The sequence below is a fragment of the Andrographis paniculata genome, unplaced genomic scaffold, assembly GCF_009805555.1.
Source record: "Andrographis paniculata isolate CXL003 unplaced genomic scaffold, ASM980555v1 Contig17END, whole genome shotgun sequence".
Lineage (NCBI taxonomy): Eukaryota > Viridiplantae > Streptophyta > Magnoliopsida > Lamiales > Acanthaceae > Andrographis > Andrographis paniculata.
In genome coordinates this window covers 673,190-688,603 of record NW_026137457.1, presented here as the reverse complement: position 1 = coordinate 688,603, position 15,414 = coordinate 673,190, and the positions used below count along the sequence as shown (strand labels likewise).

At 29.4% G+C, this 15,414-nt stretch overlaps 1 protein-coding gene across 2 annotated transcripts; it reads left to right on the top strand.

Annotated features, from left to right (window-relative positions):
• The first annotated feature begins 11,977 nt into the window (after positions 1 to 11,977).
• Positions 11,978 to 15,161, top strand: LOC127264953 (probable mediator of RNA polymerase II transcription subunit 26b). Of its 2 annotated transcripts, none has more exons than XM_051294577.1 (9): positions 11,978 to 13,016; positions 13,106 to 13,174; positions 13,262 to 13,344; positions 13,615 to 13,667; positions 13,743 to 13,867; positions 13,958 to 13,985; positions 14,078 to 14,400; positions 14,477 to 14,564; positions 14,651 to 15,161. In XM_051294577.1, exons 1-9 carry the CDS (start codon positions 12,519 to 12,521, stop codon positions 14,773 to 14,775), a joined length of 1,392 nt encoding a protein of 463 aa, XP_051150534.1. In that variant the 5' UTR covers positions 11,978 to 12,518; the 3' UTR covers positions 14,776 to 15,161. The 2 variants fall into 2 exon arrangements, with proteins under 2 accessions (XP_051150534.1, XP_051150528.1); XM_051294571.1 differs by having other exon boundaries at positions 11,981 to 13,016; positions 14,474 to 14,564.
• Positions 15,162 to 15,414: the final 253 nt, after the last annotated feature.

Sequence of the window (15,414 nt, the reverse complement as noted above, 5' to 3'; positions counted from 1 at the left end):
AGTACAGTTTAATTTACATAAGACTAAAATTATAATACTAGCAATTATCGTAAAAATATATATAAATTTTTTAATATAATTAAAGTGTTAAAAGAACAATCAATATATAATACTTCATATTTTATATTATTACTCTATATTAATCTTAATTAATAAAGAAAATATTAAAATTAAATTTATTTTTATACGATATGTCGAATACTATTTCAAATAAAAATGAATTTAGTTGTATGACACAATTGTGCTTATTCACGACACTGGTTATTGGATTGATTGGGATAAATAAACATGATTATTGACCCAATAAAAAATATCTTAAAAAAAATTAATATATTATATACTTATATGCATCAAATATACATATAATTTCAGTCAAATATATTCTGATCTCAATACAATATTAATTTTACACAATTAGTAGATATTTATTTAAAAAAATAATAAATATTAATATAATAACTAGCAACACAATATGTTATGTCTTGATTAATTACTTCAAATTAATGTATTCTTGGATTAAAAAAATATATATATATATTAAAAATAAAAATAAATAAATAAGATGGAGGCAATATATAATTTGGTGTGAGCCCATTCAAAAAACTTTTGTCCTTTTCTTGCTTTGATTTAAAAAAATACTCCCTTCGTCCCAAACACCATATAATATTTGTGATTGACACAGAAATTTAGGTGGGGAGTATTAAGTATGGTAATAATTTGAATATTAAGTGATGTGATTAGAAAGATAAATGATTATTTGTTTTTTTTTTATTTGAGTGAAGTGATAGGATAAAGTGAAATGTATATTAATATATGTATAAAAATATTATTAATTATTTCTAAATTTAAAAATATTGCAGTGAATTTGGGATAAACAAAAGAAATATTTCAGAGTGTGTGGGACGAAGTGAATAATTCTTATATGGCCCCCACCCTTACCCCTATATATATTATAATAGTACATTCAATTATTACTCTTACTTTTACAATTATTATTATTATTATTATTATTGTGTGGTAGAGATTTGTTATATTATGACAATAATAAAAGATTTTTGTAATACTCATATTACATATATTACATATTTTATTAAGATATAATATTAAAATATTTAAATATAATTTTATTTTTTTAATAATTAAATAATTAATCTTCGGTATTTAAATAATTAATTCATACTATATAAATTTTTGTGCTTAAACAAAATATTTTATCTTTGCCGAGATTTCTAGACTCTCTATTAGTTTTGTTAAATATATGTCACATTGATTTTAAGTTGAAAATTCGAACCCCTTTTTAACAATTTTGTATATATATATATGTATATATATATGAAGTATATATGAGTATGCAGAGGTTTGTATATTATGAGTGTGTTTCCTTTGAACGATGGGGTGGGTTTCGACTGTTGGAACTGGGCACGTACAGATTTTTTTTTTTACTTAGTTCAAAATGCCTCATACTAGTGAAAATATCGACTTCATTCATACAAATTTCATACCAGCATAAATAATATGTAGTGTTGATGCCGACACTGCATATATTTATAATTACATAAATTTCCTCTAAAATATAATTTTTTAAAAATAATATCCTTACTTTTTATTTTTCAGTGGTGCATCAAATTGAAAAACTTAGTTTCTTTTGCAAAAAATTCTCTCGATAAGCAACTTCACATCATGCGACACTCCCCGAATACATCTACAAATATTTATATATCATAAACAAGTAAATCCTAATAATGCATCCCTATAGAACGCCAATTGTTAACTTTGCGATCATCTACAAAGAATGAGGAAAACAAAATAGTTGTAATAAAATTTACAAACAAAATCAATGCGTAAACGACAATATAACTAAATGTTAAATACTATAAACTATATTTCTTACGCCTTAAATTCTAGACTATTTCTAAATCGATAATCCAAGTTATGTCTTACGCCTTTTGTCATATACCTAAATCACTATATCCCATGTCCTACGCCTTATATCTCGAAAGCACTATGTCCTACGCCCTCTATCAAAATCGCTGTCCTATGCCCTACGGTATCTCTTATGTCCGAATATCCTCGATCAATTGTGAAAATTAAAACAATTGTTATGCTAGTAATTCCTCGTTCTTAAGGAATTATTTCGGGTTTTTCCTCCAAGTTAGCCAATGCCTCTTTCTATTCATCAATCGGGTTCTCGTTTTTTAATGACGCTAACGAAGGTTTAGATCTCTTCACTTACACAATTCGCGTTAAATTTCCTAGATTGATGATAATCATGAAACAATATTTATTTAGTACATAGCATGATCTCAAAATTTACTTGATTAGAGAGAAAAGTTGTGTTTGAACCAATTGTAAGTATAACAATTTTAAAAGTGTCGGGACTTTCAACAACTATATTCAATAATGTCTGCGATAAATAAACATAGCTTTTAATAAATTAAAAGATACGATAACGTACGTTAAAATATCATAGACTAGTTATGGTGTTGATTGAGACTATTCAGTACCATACCTACTAGCTTCAGTCAACGTATTATAATTATATACATGACATATGTTTGTTGTTAAAGAATGTGTTGTGTATGCGATTAATAAATGCTATATGTATATTGTTCGTATTGTGTTGCGTTAACATATAATATGTGTTGAGATCAATAGTGACATGTGTTGTCAGTTCATATGTTATATTTATTTATATTATACAACATGAACTCTGTGTTGTCTGTTTGTTCGTTAGGTAGTGTCCGATTATATTTAAAATGTTGCCAGTACCATGTTAAATATATTTATTAAGCATGCTAACAACAATCAAATATCATAATTAAAATGACATAGTATGTCTATTACTCGAGTTTTTCTTGATTCTAGACAAAATCTGCTATATTTATAAGTTGTTTCATTATCAATGATATCGTCATAAAGACCGTCATTATTATCAATGTCATTAATCTCTATTATTTTTTTTTTCTTTCTTCTTCAATTCTAATGAAGGGATATTTTGGTATTAATTTATAATTATTTTTATTAAAATAAAAATTGAATATTTTTTAATAGAACAAATGAAAATGATAAAAATAGCTTTTGAGTTGAAACGATGGAATATGTCTTATAGATGTGGAATGAAAAACTATTGGGCCAATGGTGTATTGACTTGTATTTTTATCAGCATTTTTGTACTTATTTATTGTTCATATTATAATAGTTATATTTTTTTTCTTATCTAAATAATAATTTAAAAACTCATTTTTCTATTAAAAATTCGATATCCTAAAAAAATGTACATTTAGAATATTTTGTAAATGAAAAAATAATTCATATTAAAATAATCAAGTGATCCCATCGAAAATCAAGGCCCAGATTTAAAAAGGCCCATATCTTTAGCCCATAAATAATAGCCCAGATTTTGGGCCATTCTAATTTGGTAAGTCCAAAGTTTTGGACACAAATTAAATGCATTTTAAAATTTGAAAGCAAAGTATTTTTGAATAATGAACTTGCTCGTTTATAAATTATAATTATTTTAAATACATATATCATATTTAATACTCCTTCCGTCCCACATAATTTGTCCCTATTTTTTATTTTCGTCCGTTCAACATAATTTGTCCTTTCCTTTTTTGAAAAATTAATTATACACTTTAAACATATTTTAAAATTTAAAATTTAATTTTTTTAATCTTAATTAAACTATTTAGTTATCTTAATCTTAATTTATAATTATTTTTATTAATATATTTCTTAATTGTTTACTAATTATACTTTACCTAAATTTTTGTGTCTACCGTAATAGACTTATATTACATGGAACGGAGGGTGTATTTGGTTAGGAAAAAAAAAAAAAAGTATTTAAACATTAAATAGAATTCCATTATTGAATATTAAATTAAATCAAATTCAAATGCCAACAATTTATTGTTGCACGTAACCACTTGCTTAGAAAAACTAAAGATATGTTCATCCAAATAATCTTTCACTAATACAATTTTTAATATATAATATATATTATTCTTATAAAAATATTTTAATATAAAATATTATTTTTTTCTTAACATGTAAAAAAAAATTATCAAAAATTAAATCGTTAAACAAATAAAGTCTAAGGTTATATTGGTGTATGGATGCAAACTTGAAATTTGCTATTTATTTAAAATATGATATTAACATCTATTAACATTATATCAAATAAATATTTTAATTTAAAATTTTAATATTCAAAACTTCAAATATAACTTCAAATCCCACAAATAAACACATTGTTCTTTTTACGTATACATTTGTTTCAAATTTGATACTCTTTTTGTGCCAATATAATAGTTCTGTTTATCATTTATGTTCGTTCCAAAACAATAGTCTCGTTTTCATAAATAATCATATCACTATAAAACTATTCTTACTTTTTTTTTTATTATTATTACACAATTGTTACTACTTTTTATACTAATACACTCAGAAGAATCTTTTACCCGTACTTTTTATTCATTACCAATATAATATCAATATTTCTTAAATCTCGTGTCAAATACAACCCAGATTATAGTTCTGAGACGGAGGGAGTAGTATTTATTAACAATACCTTTTCCCAAAATAAATCATATTAAATACTCCCTCTGACCCGAAATTATAGTATTGGTTGTGTTGCACACGGAATTTAAGGAATACTGATATTATATTGATAGTGGGTAAAAAGTAAATGTAAAAAATATTTGTACCCTTGTGAGTGTATTAGTGTAAAAGGTAGTGACAATTGTGTAATAATAATGAAAGAGCAAAGGTAATTAATTATATAGTGATATGATTATTTATGAAAATAAAACTATTGATTTGGAACGGACATAAATAGTAAACAAGACTATTGTATTGGGACGGATTGAGTATATATTTTCTATATCATCATCAAATATTTATTATTTTTAAAAATTTCAAAAAACTTCTCTATAAATAATACTCCCTCCATTAGCTTATAAAGTTTACATATTTCTATTTTGGGACGTCCAATTACAAAGTTTACATTTAATTAAACACCTTATCTTTTTTCCACAAATACTCTTATTTTACATCACATCATTACTTTTACACAAAAAATAAAGGCAAAAATATCATTACATTACTTTTAACTACTCACTATAATTAAAATATTATTATTTTTTAAACACTGCGCCAAAAGTAAATGTAATCCTTGTAAATGAACGAAGGAAGTAAAAAATAAAAAAAAATAAAAAAAACATTCAAACACGGAGAAAAATAAAGAAATAAAATAAATATTATCTGACTTTAGATCCAAACAACAAATAATGTATATATAGATAAATATAGCATTACATTGAATATGTGTAGGGTATTTAATTATTTATTTATTTCAGCAAATGACCTTAGACTTCTGTGTTGATTTATGTTCAATGAATTTGATGCTGCGTTGGTTTGGTATCAATAAATTTATTATTATTATTATTATGTATATTATTTAATTTATATAATAATATTCCTAGAAAAGCCTATTTGACCTTTGAATTTTGACCAACTTCCTCACATATTTACTTTTGAATTAGTCAAAGGGGAAATTGAAATTTTGACTGTAGAATTATTCCTTTATTAATAAAGGTCTGTCTATTTTATGTCCTACACTTTTTTAGGATGGTTTTATTTACAATATTTAGTTTAAATTACTTTATCCGTTCATTTTAAATATATATTTATTTTTAATATATATTAAAAATAATAGTAGTTAAATTATAATAAATAATTAAAAATTATTTTTATTTTTTGGTGTAAAAATAATAATATAAATTATAAAGTAAATATATTTATAAAAAACAAAATATGGTCCATAGTTACTAAAAGAATAAATAATTATTTTGTGAATGTGTATATTTTGTGAGTATATTGAAGAAGTATTTTTTATTTATTTTTTATTTTAGATATAGCGTATTAAACTTCGTTTAGATAAAAAATTTTGAAAACTTTTAAAATTATAAAAGTTTGATAAAAGTAAAAAATTTAATACTCCTTCCATCATGCAAAAGAAGGTTATCATTCATTTTTGCGTGTAAATATTTTAATATTAATTACTTAATGTGATGTTTTATGCATATTATACTTCGACCTGACCCAACCTATCGAAACCCGGATTCCGTGCCCGCGGTTCGACCCGATTGAGTGATGAATTGGATGATGGGTTCGGTTGGCCTGAACCGCCCTGGACCGCCCTCAAACCGGTCCAAGGGGTCTTATATATATACTGCTTCCCGGTTCACTGGACAGAAGATACTCACTCTTTTTCACATCGCGATATTCACTCTCTGGAGCCCTAGCTTTCCCGACGAACGCGATCGACCTGTCCTTGGCATTCCGGCGAGTTTGGCCATCGGAACTTGAAGTTCATCCACCGTGGTTGTATTACAGCTTGTTCTAAAGCTGTTCTTCGGTTTGATTTCTCGATTTTGTGTTTATGAGCTGTTCGTGGTGTAATTGATTGTCCGCGATGATTTAGGCTTAGAATCTTGAGATTTCTTTCGATTAGGTTGTTAATCGCGCTGATTGTGCGTTTCTGTGGATGTCGGTAGTGTTTGGGTCGAGGTTGTGTGTATGTGTTGCTAATCGGTTGGAATATTGGGTAAATTGAGTCCGAACTCCTTCGATTTATAAAGTATATAAAAGATTCGATGTTTCTTATTTGGTATGTGTTCGATTAATTGTAAACTACAAGTATTCGGTCCTTAATTTCGATTATACTTAATAAATAATACCCTTCAAAAGAAAAAGATGAAAATATTTCTATTAGTCTCTTAATATATATACAATGATATTTGTGAAGTAAAATATATAAATTTAAAGATGTTAGATATTTTCAATATCAAGTACAATGACAAAAAAATAAATGGTAGTCTTCTTATGTGACGTACCGAATATTTGATGTGATATTTTGTAAGATAAAAAATATACTCCTTCCATCTTATTGAAAGGTTGCCACCATTTTCGTCCGTCTTAAAACAAAATTACAATTTTCTAGTTTAGTAATTGTACTACCTACCTAACATAATAAATATCTTTCCAACTTACACTATATTACAGAAATACTATTACTTTTATATTACACAATACCAATAGGGGTATTTTCGTCTTTTTCATTACAACTCATTATAATACTAATATTAAAAAATCTACGTGCAAAAAATAAACAACAATCTTGCACCGGACGGAGAAAATATTTGATTTAATAATTTTCAAAAATAAATAGTATCAAATGTTAATTATGTAGACAAAGCTTTAGTGGTGGATATGATTTGGATATTGTGGTGAATTATAATTAATTGTTTCGATAATAGTGATTGAATTAAATCAGTATAATTATAATGTCGTAGCAAATATCTATAAAATAAATAATAATGAAAAAAAAAGTAACATATATTTATTCAAATTGCACATTTAAGAAATGGGAAGAAAAGAATGAAAGCAGTTGGAAAAACACGTGGAATAAGTCGGACAAAATGCAAAGGAATCGTGTTTCATAATGAGTGCGACTTTCGAATTAATAAGAAAACGACAACACGTTTTTTGAGCTGTGCATTACCGGCGCAACGCAACGTTTATCAATTGGACACGTAACGCTACCAATTAAAATTGTTGCATGCAATACGTGTCGACTAATTTTGGTAAATTTAAATTCAAATTTTGAAATTAAAAACTTTGGGTAAGTTCAATTTTTATATTTTATTTACAGTGACATTTTCTTTGGTGCGTTTTGAAAGTAATGTAAATAAAATAAGTTAAAAATATAAATAAATATAGTCGTGTTAGATATGTATTTGGAGTTTGGAAAGTAATAAAATTTGTATTAAATATAGGTACTATTAAAATATTTATTTTTACTAATTTTGGTTATTCATTATATTAATTTTATATTTCAGTAAATATTTCCATATACTAATAAAAAAATTTATATATTTGCATTTCATTTAAAATTCTAATTGTACAACCGTATAAAATGTACTTTTAAAAGTATTCTAGTCAATGTATTTTTACATATTATTCATCAAGATAATGTTGTATTATGTTAAAAATTAATTTAAAAATATATAGATACATCTCATATATTTTATTATTATCATCTATATGTTTCTTAAAAAATTAGAATATTTATACGTATCAATATATTGTATATAACTATTCACAAAAGCTTAATAATTTTACGGAGATAAAAATATAAAATATTATTTTTATATTACATATATATACATTTTTATTCTTAATATGAAAATTATATAAATTAAAAAAATACAAAATGAATACACTCAATATATCACAAAAAAAAAAAAAAAAGTTTTATTATATAAACATTAAATTAAAATAAAATTATTTTAAAATATCCATATTTAATTGATTCTAATTGGTGGGCGTGGCCACGTGTAGATTCTTAATACTTTTGTGCTTAAGAATTTCTTTTTTTTTTTTTTAATCTAAAAATAATTTGGATAAGATTTTAAGTGGAATGATGGGTGTCACAATTTCATTTTTTTAACACTCAACAATAACTTAGGGTTTTATTTAAATATATTATAGTCTTTCTAATGTCTTAAATTTCAATTTAATCAAATTTATAATTAGTAATTTTTTATTTTTTAATTATTTTTTAAAAAAATAAAAAAATAAATAACTTTCCCTAACAATTTATGGTAGCCTTAATTATGACAAAGTTTGTTAGAGCAATTGTGGTTTGAATTAGTCGTCTCGTTATGAAAGGACACGTGTCAATTATCGACCCATTCGATCCAATAATCGTGTCACCATAATCGACGGCTGTCTTTTCGCCACATCGCTTTCAGGTTTAGGTTGGATTTGCATTTTGCCGACATAAATAAAATGGTCATAAGGCTAAAATTGTCTTTTCAGTTTTCACCTCCACAAATCTCAATTACAACAAAATCTAATTTAGATTTTAAGAAATTGAACTAAATCCACAGTACATATTGATTTTTTTTATTTTTTTATTTTTTCGATTTTTAGTATTTGTCCTTTAATTAAATATAAATATACACAAAATCGAACATTTAAAGAATGTTACAGTGGACATTCCATTTTTAAAAAATATATATTTTTGCTAATAATTTATATCGCGATAAGATTGTGACAGATTCTCCAAATAAAAAATTCGATCCTCGTTATTATATAATATATATCATATTCATTAATTTAAATTTTAAATTTAATAGAGTAATTACAGTATGAGGCTAAAACCTTAATAATGTTTTATTTCAAATTCAATTAAATTTATGTTGGCTAATATATATATATATTTTTTTAAAATTATAAGTATATACATTAATATTGTTGCACACACAAATGATATATAATATTATTTTTTTATTTTAAATTTTTTAATTTTACAAGAATTATATACTTTTATGGTCCTATTATTTTCAACTATTTGAATCAATAATATTTGAATTTTCACGTAATCTATTTGAAAAGAACATGTATACTAATTGATTCACTTGCATGGGAATTTTCAAAATCAATTTTACTATTTATGATTCTCTTTGTTGTTTTATTTTTCATTTTAAATAATCTCACTTAAACGTTATTATTATGATTATTATTATTGAATTTGCAACTATTACTTTTGAGTGTGTTTAGAATATTTTCGGTCGAATATAATAATATGTAAATTAAGTTAGTAAGATAAGTTACATTAGACGAAAAATATGTAATAGACAAAAGTTAGAAAAATCAAAGATTTAAATATATATATATATATATATTTTTATAAGGTATGTGGTTCTCATTCATTGTTAATTTACATTCATTCTTATTTCTATTTAATTGAATGTGATCTTATACTTTACTTTTTATTCCACTATAGGTATAAAAAAAATTATATAGTATGTTAGATCAAGAATTCTAACTTATTTTGCTATATAGGCACCTGCATGTTTGCTTTATTTGCTGCCTTTTTTATATTATCATATGTGGTAATGTATCTTTTCTGTTGTTGTATCAAGTAGCCTGCAACTTATTGGGTCTTTTCTTCTCGATTTGGAAAGCTTAGAAAAGGCAAAAGGAATTGATATTTTAGGTGGTCAACCTGTTACAGATTTTATGCAAAGACACATCATTCCATTTACGTTTTTAATTGATTTTGTCTTACATGTAAAAAGAAGATGATTTTATAGATAATTGTAAGGAGAGAGTGTGGTTGTTGGAAGGTTTTGAGAATGGAGTATAGTGAGAGAAAGTGAGTTAAATCTTTTCAACCCCAACCCTTCTCTTCTCCATGTATTGAATGAGTGTAAGACACTTTTATTTTGCCGGAGACCTTGTTGGAGGAAGGAGAAATCGGAGTTCCGATCAAGGGAGGTGTCCAAATTCTAAACAGCTCTGCTCCGTGGTCGTTGTCGGCACGAGTTTGTGACAACATAAGACTGTGAAGGGAATTTGCAAGGTAAACCATGTTAGGAGGTTGAGTTGAAGGAGTTGTGGTTGTCTTTGTTCTTAATCAGCACTGATTAGTGAACTTCTCCTGGATTGGTATCCCCGGATGTAGGATTGTTTATATCCGAACCGGGTAAACAAACCCTTGTGTCATTTACTGCTTTGTATTTTTCGCATACATTCAGTTGACAGTAGGGTGTTATTGTGAAATAACAACGATTCGAGAGTTGGCCCATTTGAATAGGCGTTCGAAAGCACCTATTCTTTCCAACATAGTATACAAACTAACTTATCAATACAATATTATTATTATTTTTATTTACGATCAAAATCTCTTAAGATGGTAGAAGTAAGATGACGCAAGTAATTCTTTTATTTAAAAAAAAAAAAAAATCAAGATGTTTTTATTTCTAATTTTTTTAAATAAATTTATAATTATACAAATTGTACAGTTCTAATAAAAATATATAAATCTCTTTTTTTATAATATATTATATCAAAATTTTAAATCAAAACTAAACTCAAACTAGAAATCAAAACAAAAGCCAAATCAAACACTTATTATTATTATTATTATTATTATTATTATATGAACTAAAATAAAATAAATAAAATAAAAACATTAACTAAATACATGTAAATGTTAAATATATATTTGTAGATAAAAAAAAAAAAGAAATTGAATATAATATTTTCATTAAAAATAATTAATTACCTATTGTGAAAAAATGGTATGAGTATACAAACAAATTCATCCTTCCTTTCATACCATATAATTAACAGGGAATGTAATTAATTATCAATTACTACTATATATATATATATATTTTATTGAACTTTATCAATTGAATTAAAAATAACTTTGATGATATATTTTAAAAAAAAAAAAATTAGTACATAAATACGAAAATAAGTATGAGAGCACAAAAAAATATCCTAAAATGTTTGTTGACCAAAAACCTTTAGAATAACATTTAACTTTATAAAAAAACTTCTAAACTCAACAAAGTATTTGGTTAAATACCATTTACTCACTTACTTAAAAGTATCAAAATTTTGTTACAAAAATTAAATATTCAACCAAACAGGCCCCACACAAAAGTGGGTCCCACAATCAAAACCGCGCCGAGTCACGAAAACCGGTCGGCCGACTAATTTCAAAAACACGGTGACGGTGACGGGCGGGAGATAAACGGCGTCAGTGCGTGACAGGCGCGTCACATTAACGCCGTTAGGAGAACACGTGAATCGCGAGCCGTCCTTACCTTATTGGCTCAACCCTTTCTTCTTCGTCTTCCCCATCGCCACCAAACCTTCAAGATTTCATTTTTATTTTATTTTTTAAAAAAATGAAAAATAAAATTAAAAAGAATTGATAATTCTTTTTTTTTTTGAGGTATATCCAAATTCCATTCCGAAACAGCGTCTGGTCGTCACTTTCAAACCCCACTCGCTAAACCGGGTCGAACCGGTCCGAGTCGACGGGTTGAAAACGGTTCGAGGATTCAGGTAATGTAAGGAACAGACAAAGAGCGAACCTTCCTTCTTCCCCTCCTTTGCTTTGTGCCCATCACCTGCCCCAATTGATCATCGATCCCACAACACAAAAATTTTATGCCCTTTTCTTGAAAGAAAAATAGTTGCAGAAATTCTCTATCTCTATCTATTTCTCTTTCTCTCACTATCTCTATCTGTATCTGTATCTATCTGTATCTATCGTGTGTTCTTGAGAGCGAATATCACTAATTGCCCTTTTCCTACATATTCCTATTCTTACAATTGGAGCAATAAGAATTTTGATTTTTTTTTTTTTTTATAATTTTTGACGGTGATGATTTGATATCAGATTCCTTGTGGGGTTCAGTTCTTGAGAAGAAAAAATTGAAGCTTTGGTCTAATTTATGGTGTTTCTGTAGTTTCGAAGAAAAAAGGATTTTCTTGATTTTGATTTCTTCATCGTGAGGATCGAATTCCGATCGATTTTCGTTGATCTGGAGTCTGATTTCCGAAACCCTAAATCGACATAAAAAAAAAAAAAAACCCCAATTTTGTTGCAGATTAGGGATTATTTTTGAGGTTTTAAGTGCTGTTTAACCATGTCGATGAGTCTCGACAAATGGAGGGAGTATTTCCGGAGTGCGAATTCGGACATTTTCGACATAATCGAGCACGCGATAATCGTCGCTGCCTCCGATTGCCCGTACGACTTCAAGGTTAAGCGAGATCGAATAGCGGAGGTTCTTTTCGCCTGCAAGTCGCGGCGGTGCTTCGGCTGCGACCGGGTGGAGCTGGCGGCGCCGGACGGCGTCGTTTTTGAGAAAAGCGAGGGCAAATACAAGAGCGACGTCGACGCCGGCGGGAGTAAAGACACTAAAGAAAGCAAAGCAAATTGCAGCAGCAGAGACTTCGACGACGACGATGACGACGACGAAGACGACGATGTCCGGAGACAGGCGTCGGAAACGAACGCCAATCAGATCAGCAATTACAGCTATGGCGACGCCGAAGCATTGACCGATGAGATTGAGGAGGAATCTCAGTTCTACCAGGAGGCCTTACGAATCAAAGAAATCTTCGACAACAGTGATCAAGAGGTGTTCTTTGATTATCACATCTTTAGGATCTGTCAAAATTACTACATTACGTGTTCTAAGATTGATGATTTTGTTCTTCATCTCGACAGTCCAATTCGCTGCTGATCGAAAACCTGAGGAAGCTTCAGCTTATGCCATTGTCTGTGGAGGCTCTCAAGGTCCGAATTCGATCGTTTTCTTTTTTGGTCCGATTCTAAGCTAAATTTTCGACTACTTCAAGCTAATGTTTTTGCTCTGTTTTTCAGGCGACGGAGATTGGAAAATCTGTGAATGCTTTGCGTAAGCACCAATCGAAGGAAATCCGGAGTCTTGCTCGGGCATTAATCGAGTATGCAATAATCCCATTTATATGATATTGTCGCGCATTTTGTTTCGATCTTAGATTACTTTCGGTTAAATCTTTATTGCTCATAAATGTCGAATGGATGTTTAGTTGATCATTCTTGTCGTCGAATTGAATAGAAACTTGTTGGAAATTTAAAGTTCAAGTTATAAACGAATGATCGGTTAGAATGTGGAACTAATTTACGATCGAAACTGAAAATTGTTGGATAGTTGTTAGATCACCGATTTGAATACTCGTTTATTCGATATTTAGGGAGTGGAAAATCATGGTCGATTCTTGGGCTTGCGCGACTGCGGAGATTGCAGGTAGAAAATCGTCGCCACATTCGATATTACACGGATCTTGAATTGTGAATTAATAATTGCTGTCATTTTTTGAAGGCGCCGAAAATGCGACAGAATCTGTTAAAACTTCTGCGGTTGAAGACGAGGAAGAAGGGCTGCCGTCGCCGCCGTTGGACGAGGGCGCGTTCTTTGCTACTCCGACTTCGATGGAGCTCTCGCAGGTATCGTATTTTTGTATATTCCGTTAGCGTATAATTTCGACACTTTTTTTTTTCGGATCGTTGCTGATTTTTGCTTCCGGGTTTTCAAAGTTCTTCGACGGAATGGATGACGACGGAAGTGAGTTTCGATTTTCTCTCCTATCGTCTACATTCACGTTTAATTAACGTTCGCTATTCGATTCTTTACTCATCGAGTCGCCGTCGTATCAGATCCTCAAAGCGGCGGAGATATCTACACGAATAGAGAAAGTATTAGAAAGCCGGCGCCCGCAAAAATTGAGCCGCGTACCTACAAGCCCGAGCAAAAACGAAATGCGGAGACTACATTGAAGAAACAGGCCCCTCCGCCCCGACCAAATCGCCCCCTCAACGGCGAACTTGGATCGGGTAGGTCGAAGCCTCCGAGCAACGAAAACGCCGCTCGAAGACCAAACCCGGCTCTCAAACCGAAACCCAATTCGGGTATCAACAACGGCGTGACGAAGCTCGACAATGGCGCAATTCAAAAGAAACCGATCCGCCCCCAACAAGAGGTAAGCATCGATTACGATTTTCGAAAGAAATCTCCTTTGCGCCGATCGATTAAATTTCCTTTCGTTCTATCAGAAGCCGAACTGCGACAACGAGAATTCAGTCGGGATGAAGCTCGAGGCCGCGAAGAGGAAGCTACAAGAACGCTACCAAGAAGCCGAGAACGGTAAACTCTATTCGCCATTCTCCCAAACCGTACTAAAAACGCCGTCCCGTTTTTCACGGAAATTTCTTACGCAATTTTTTCAACAGCCAAGAAGCAGAGAACGATTCAAGTCGTCGAGCTGCGGGATCTCCCGAAACAAAGCCTCGCGCCAAGGAATCATCACGCCCGATTGGGCAACCATAACCGGAACTGGGCAAACGGGCGCCGATAGATTCAAACATTACTTAATTCAATTGGAATAACATCATCGATCCCCCCGAACTGGGCTAACTTACATTAAATCGAAGAGTTTTTCGCCCCCGTCGACATTCGAATGACTTCTTTTTACAAAAGATCATCTGTAGCATAGATTTTCTTCTTCTTCTTCTCACAAAAGAGAATAGAGCAATGTAACAAAATGGAGCACAAACATCATTGTTCTTAGACAATTTATGGACTCTAAGATGTCCATGACTTAATTCTTTTGCCCTTAGGACAGTCCTTCCATGTTCTTCTTACCATAATTGGAAAGGACACACATATATACATATACATGTAATGATCAAATTGCATTTGAACTTGGAATGCAATGCAAAGAACAAAAGCCTTTTCAAGAAATGCCCTTTTTGTTCTTTCATCTTGTGTGTATGTGTATGTATGCAATCAAGAATTGATTTTCATTTCAAGATTTGATTTTTCTTCAATCCCACCAATGGGGTTTAGGGAAAGAGGGTTGGGGTGGGGTGGGAGGGGTAGGGGGTAGGTATCAAACATGGGGGGGTTTTCCTTTATGAATGATGAAAACCACAATACACATATAGAGACATACATGCATTTCTTGTTGTTCAATCACTTTCCCTTTCCCAAAGGT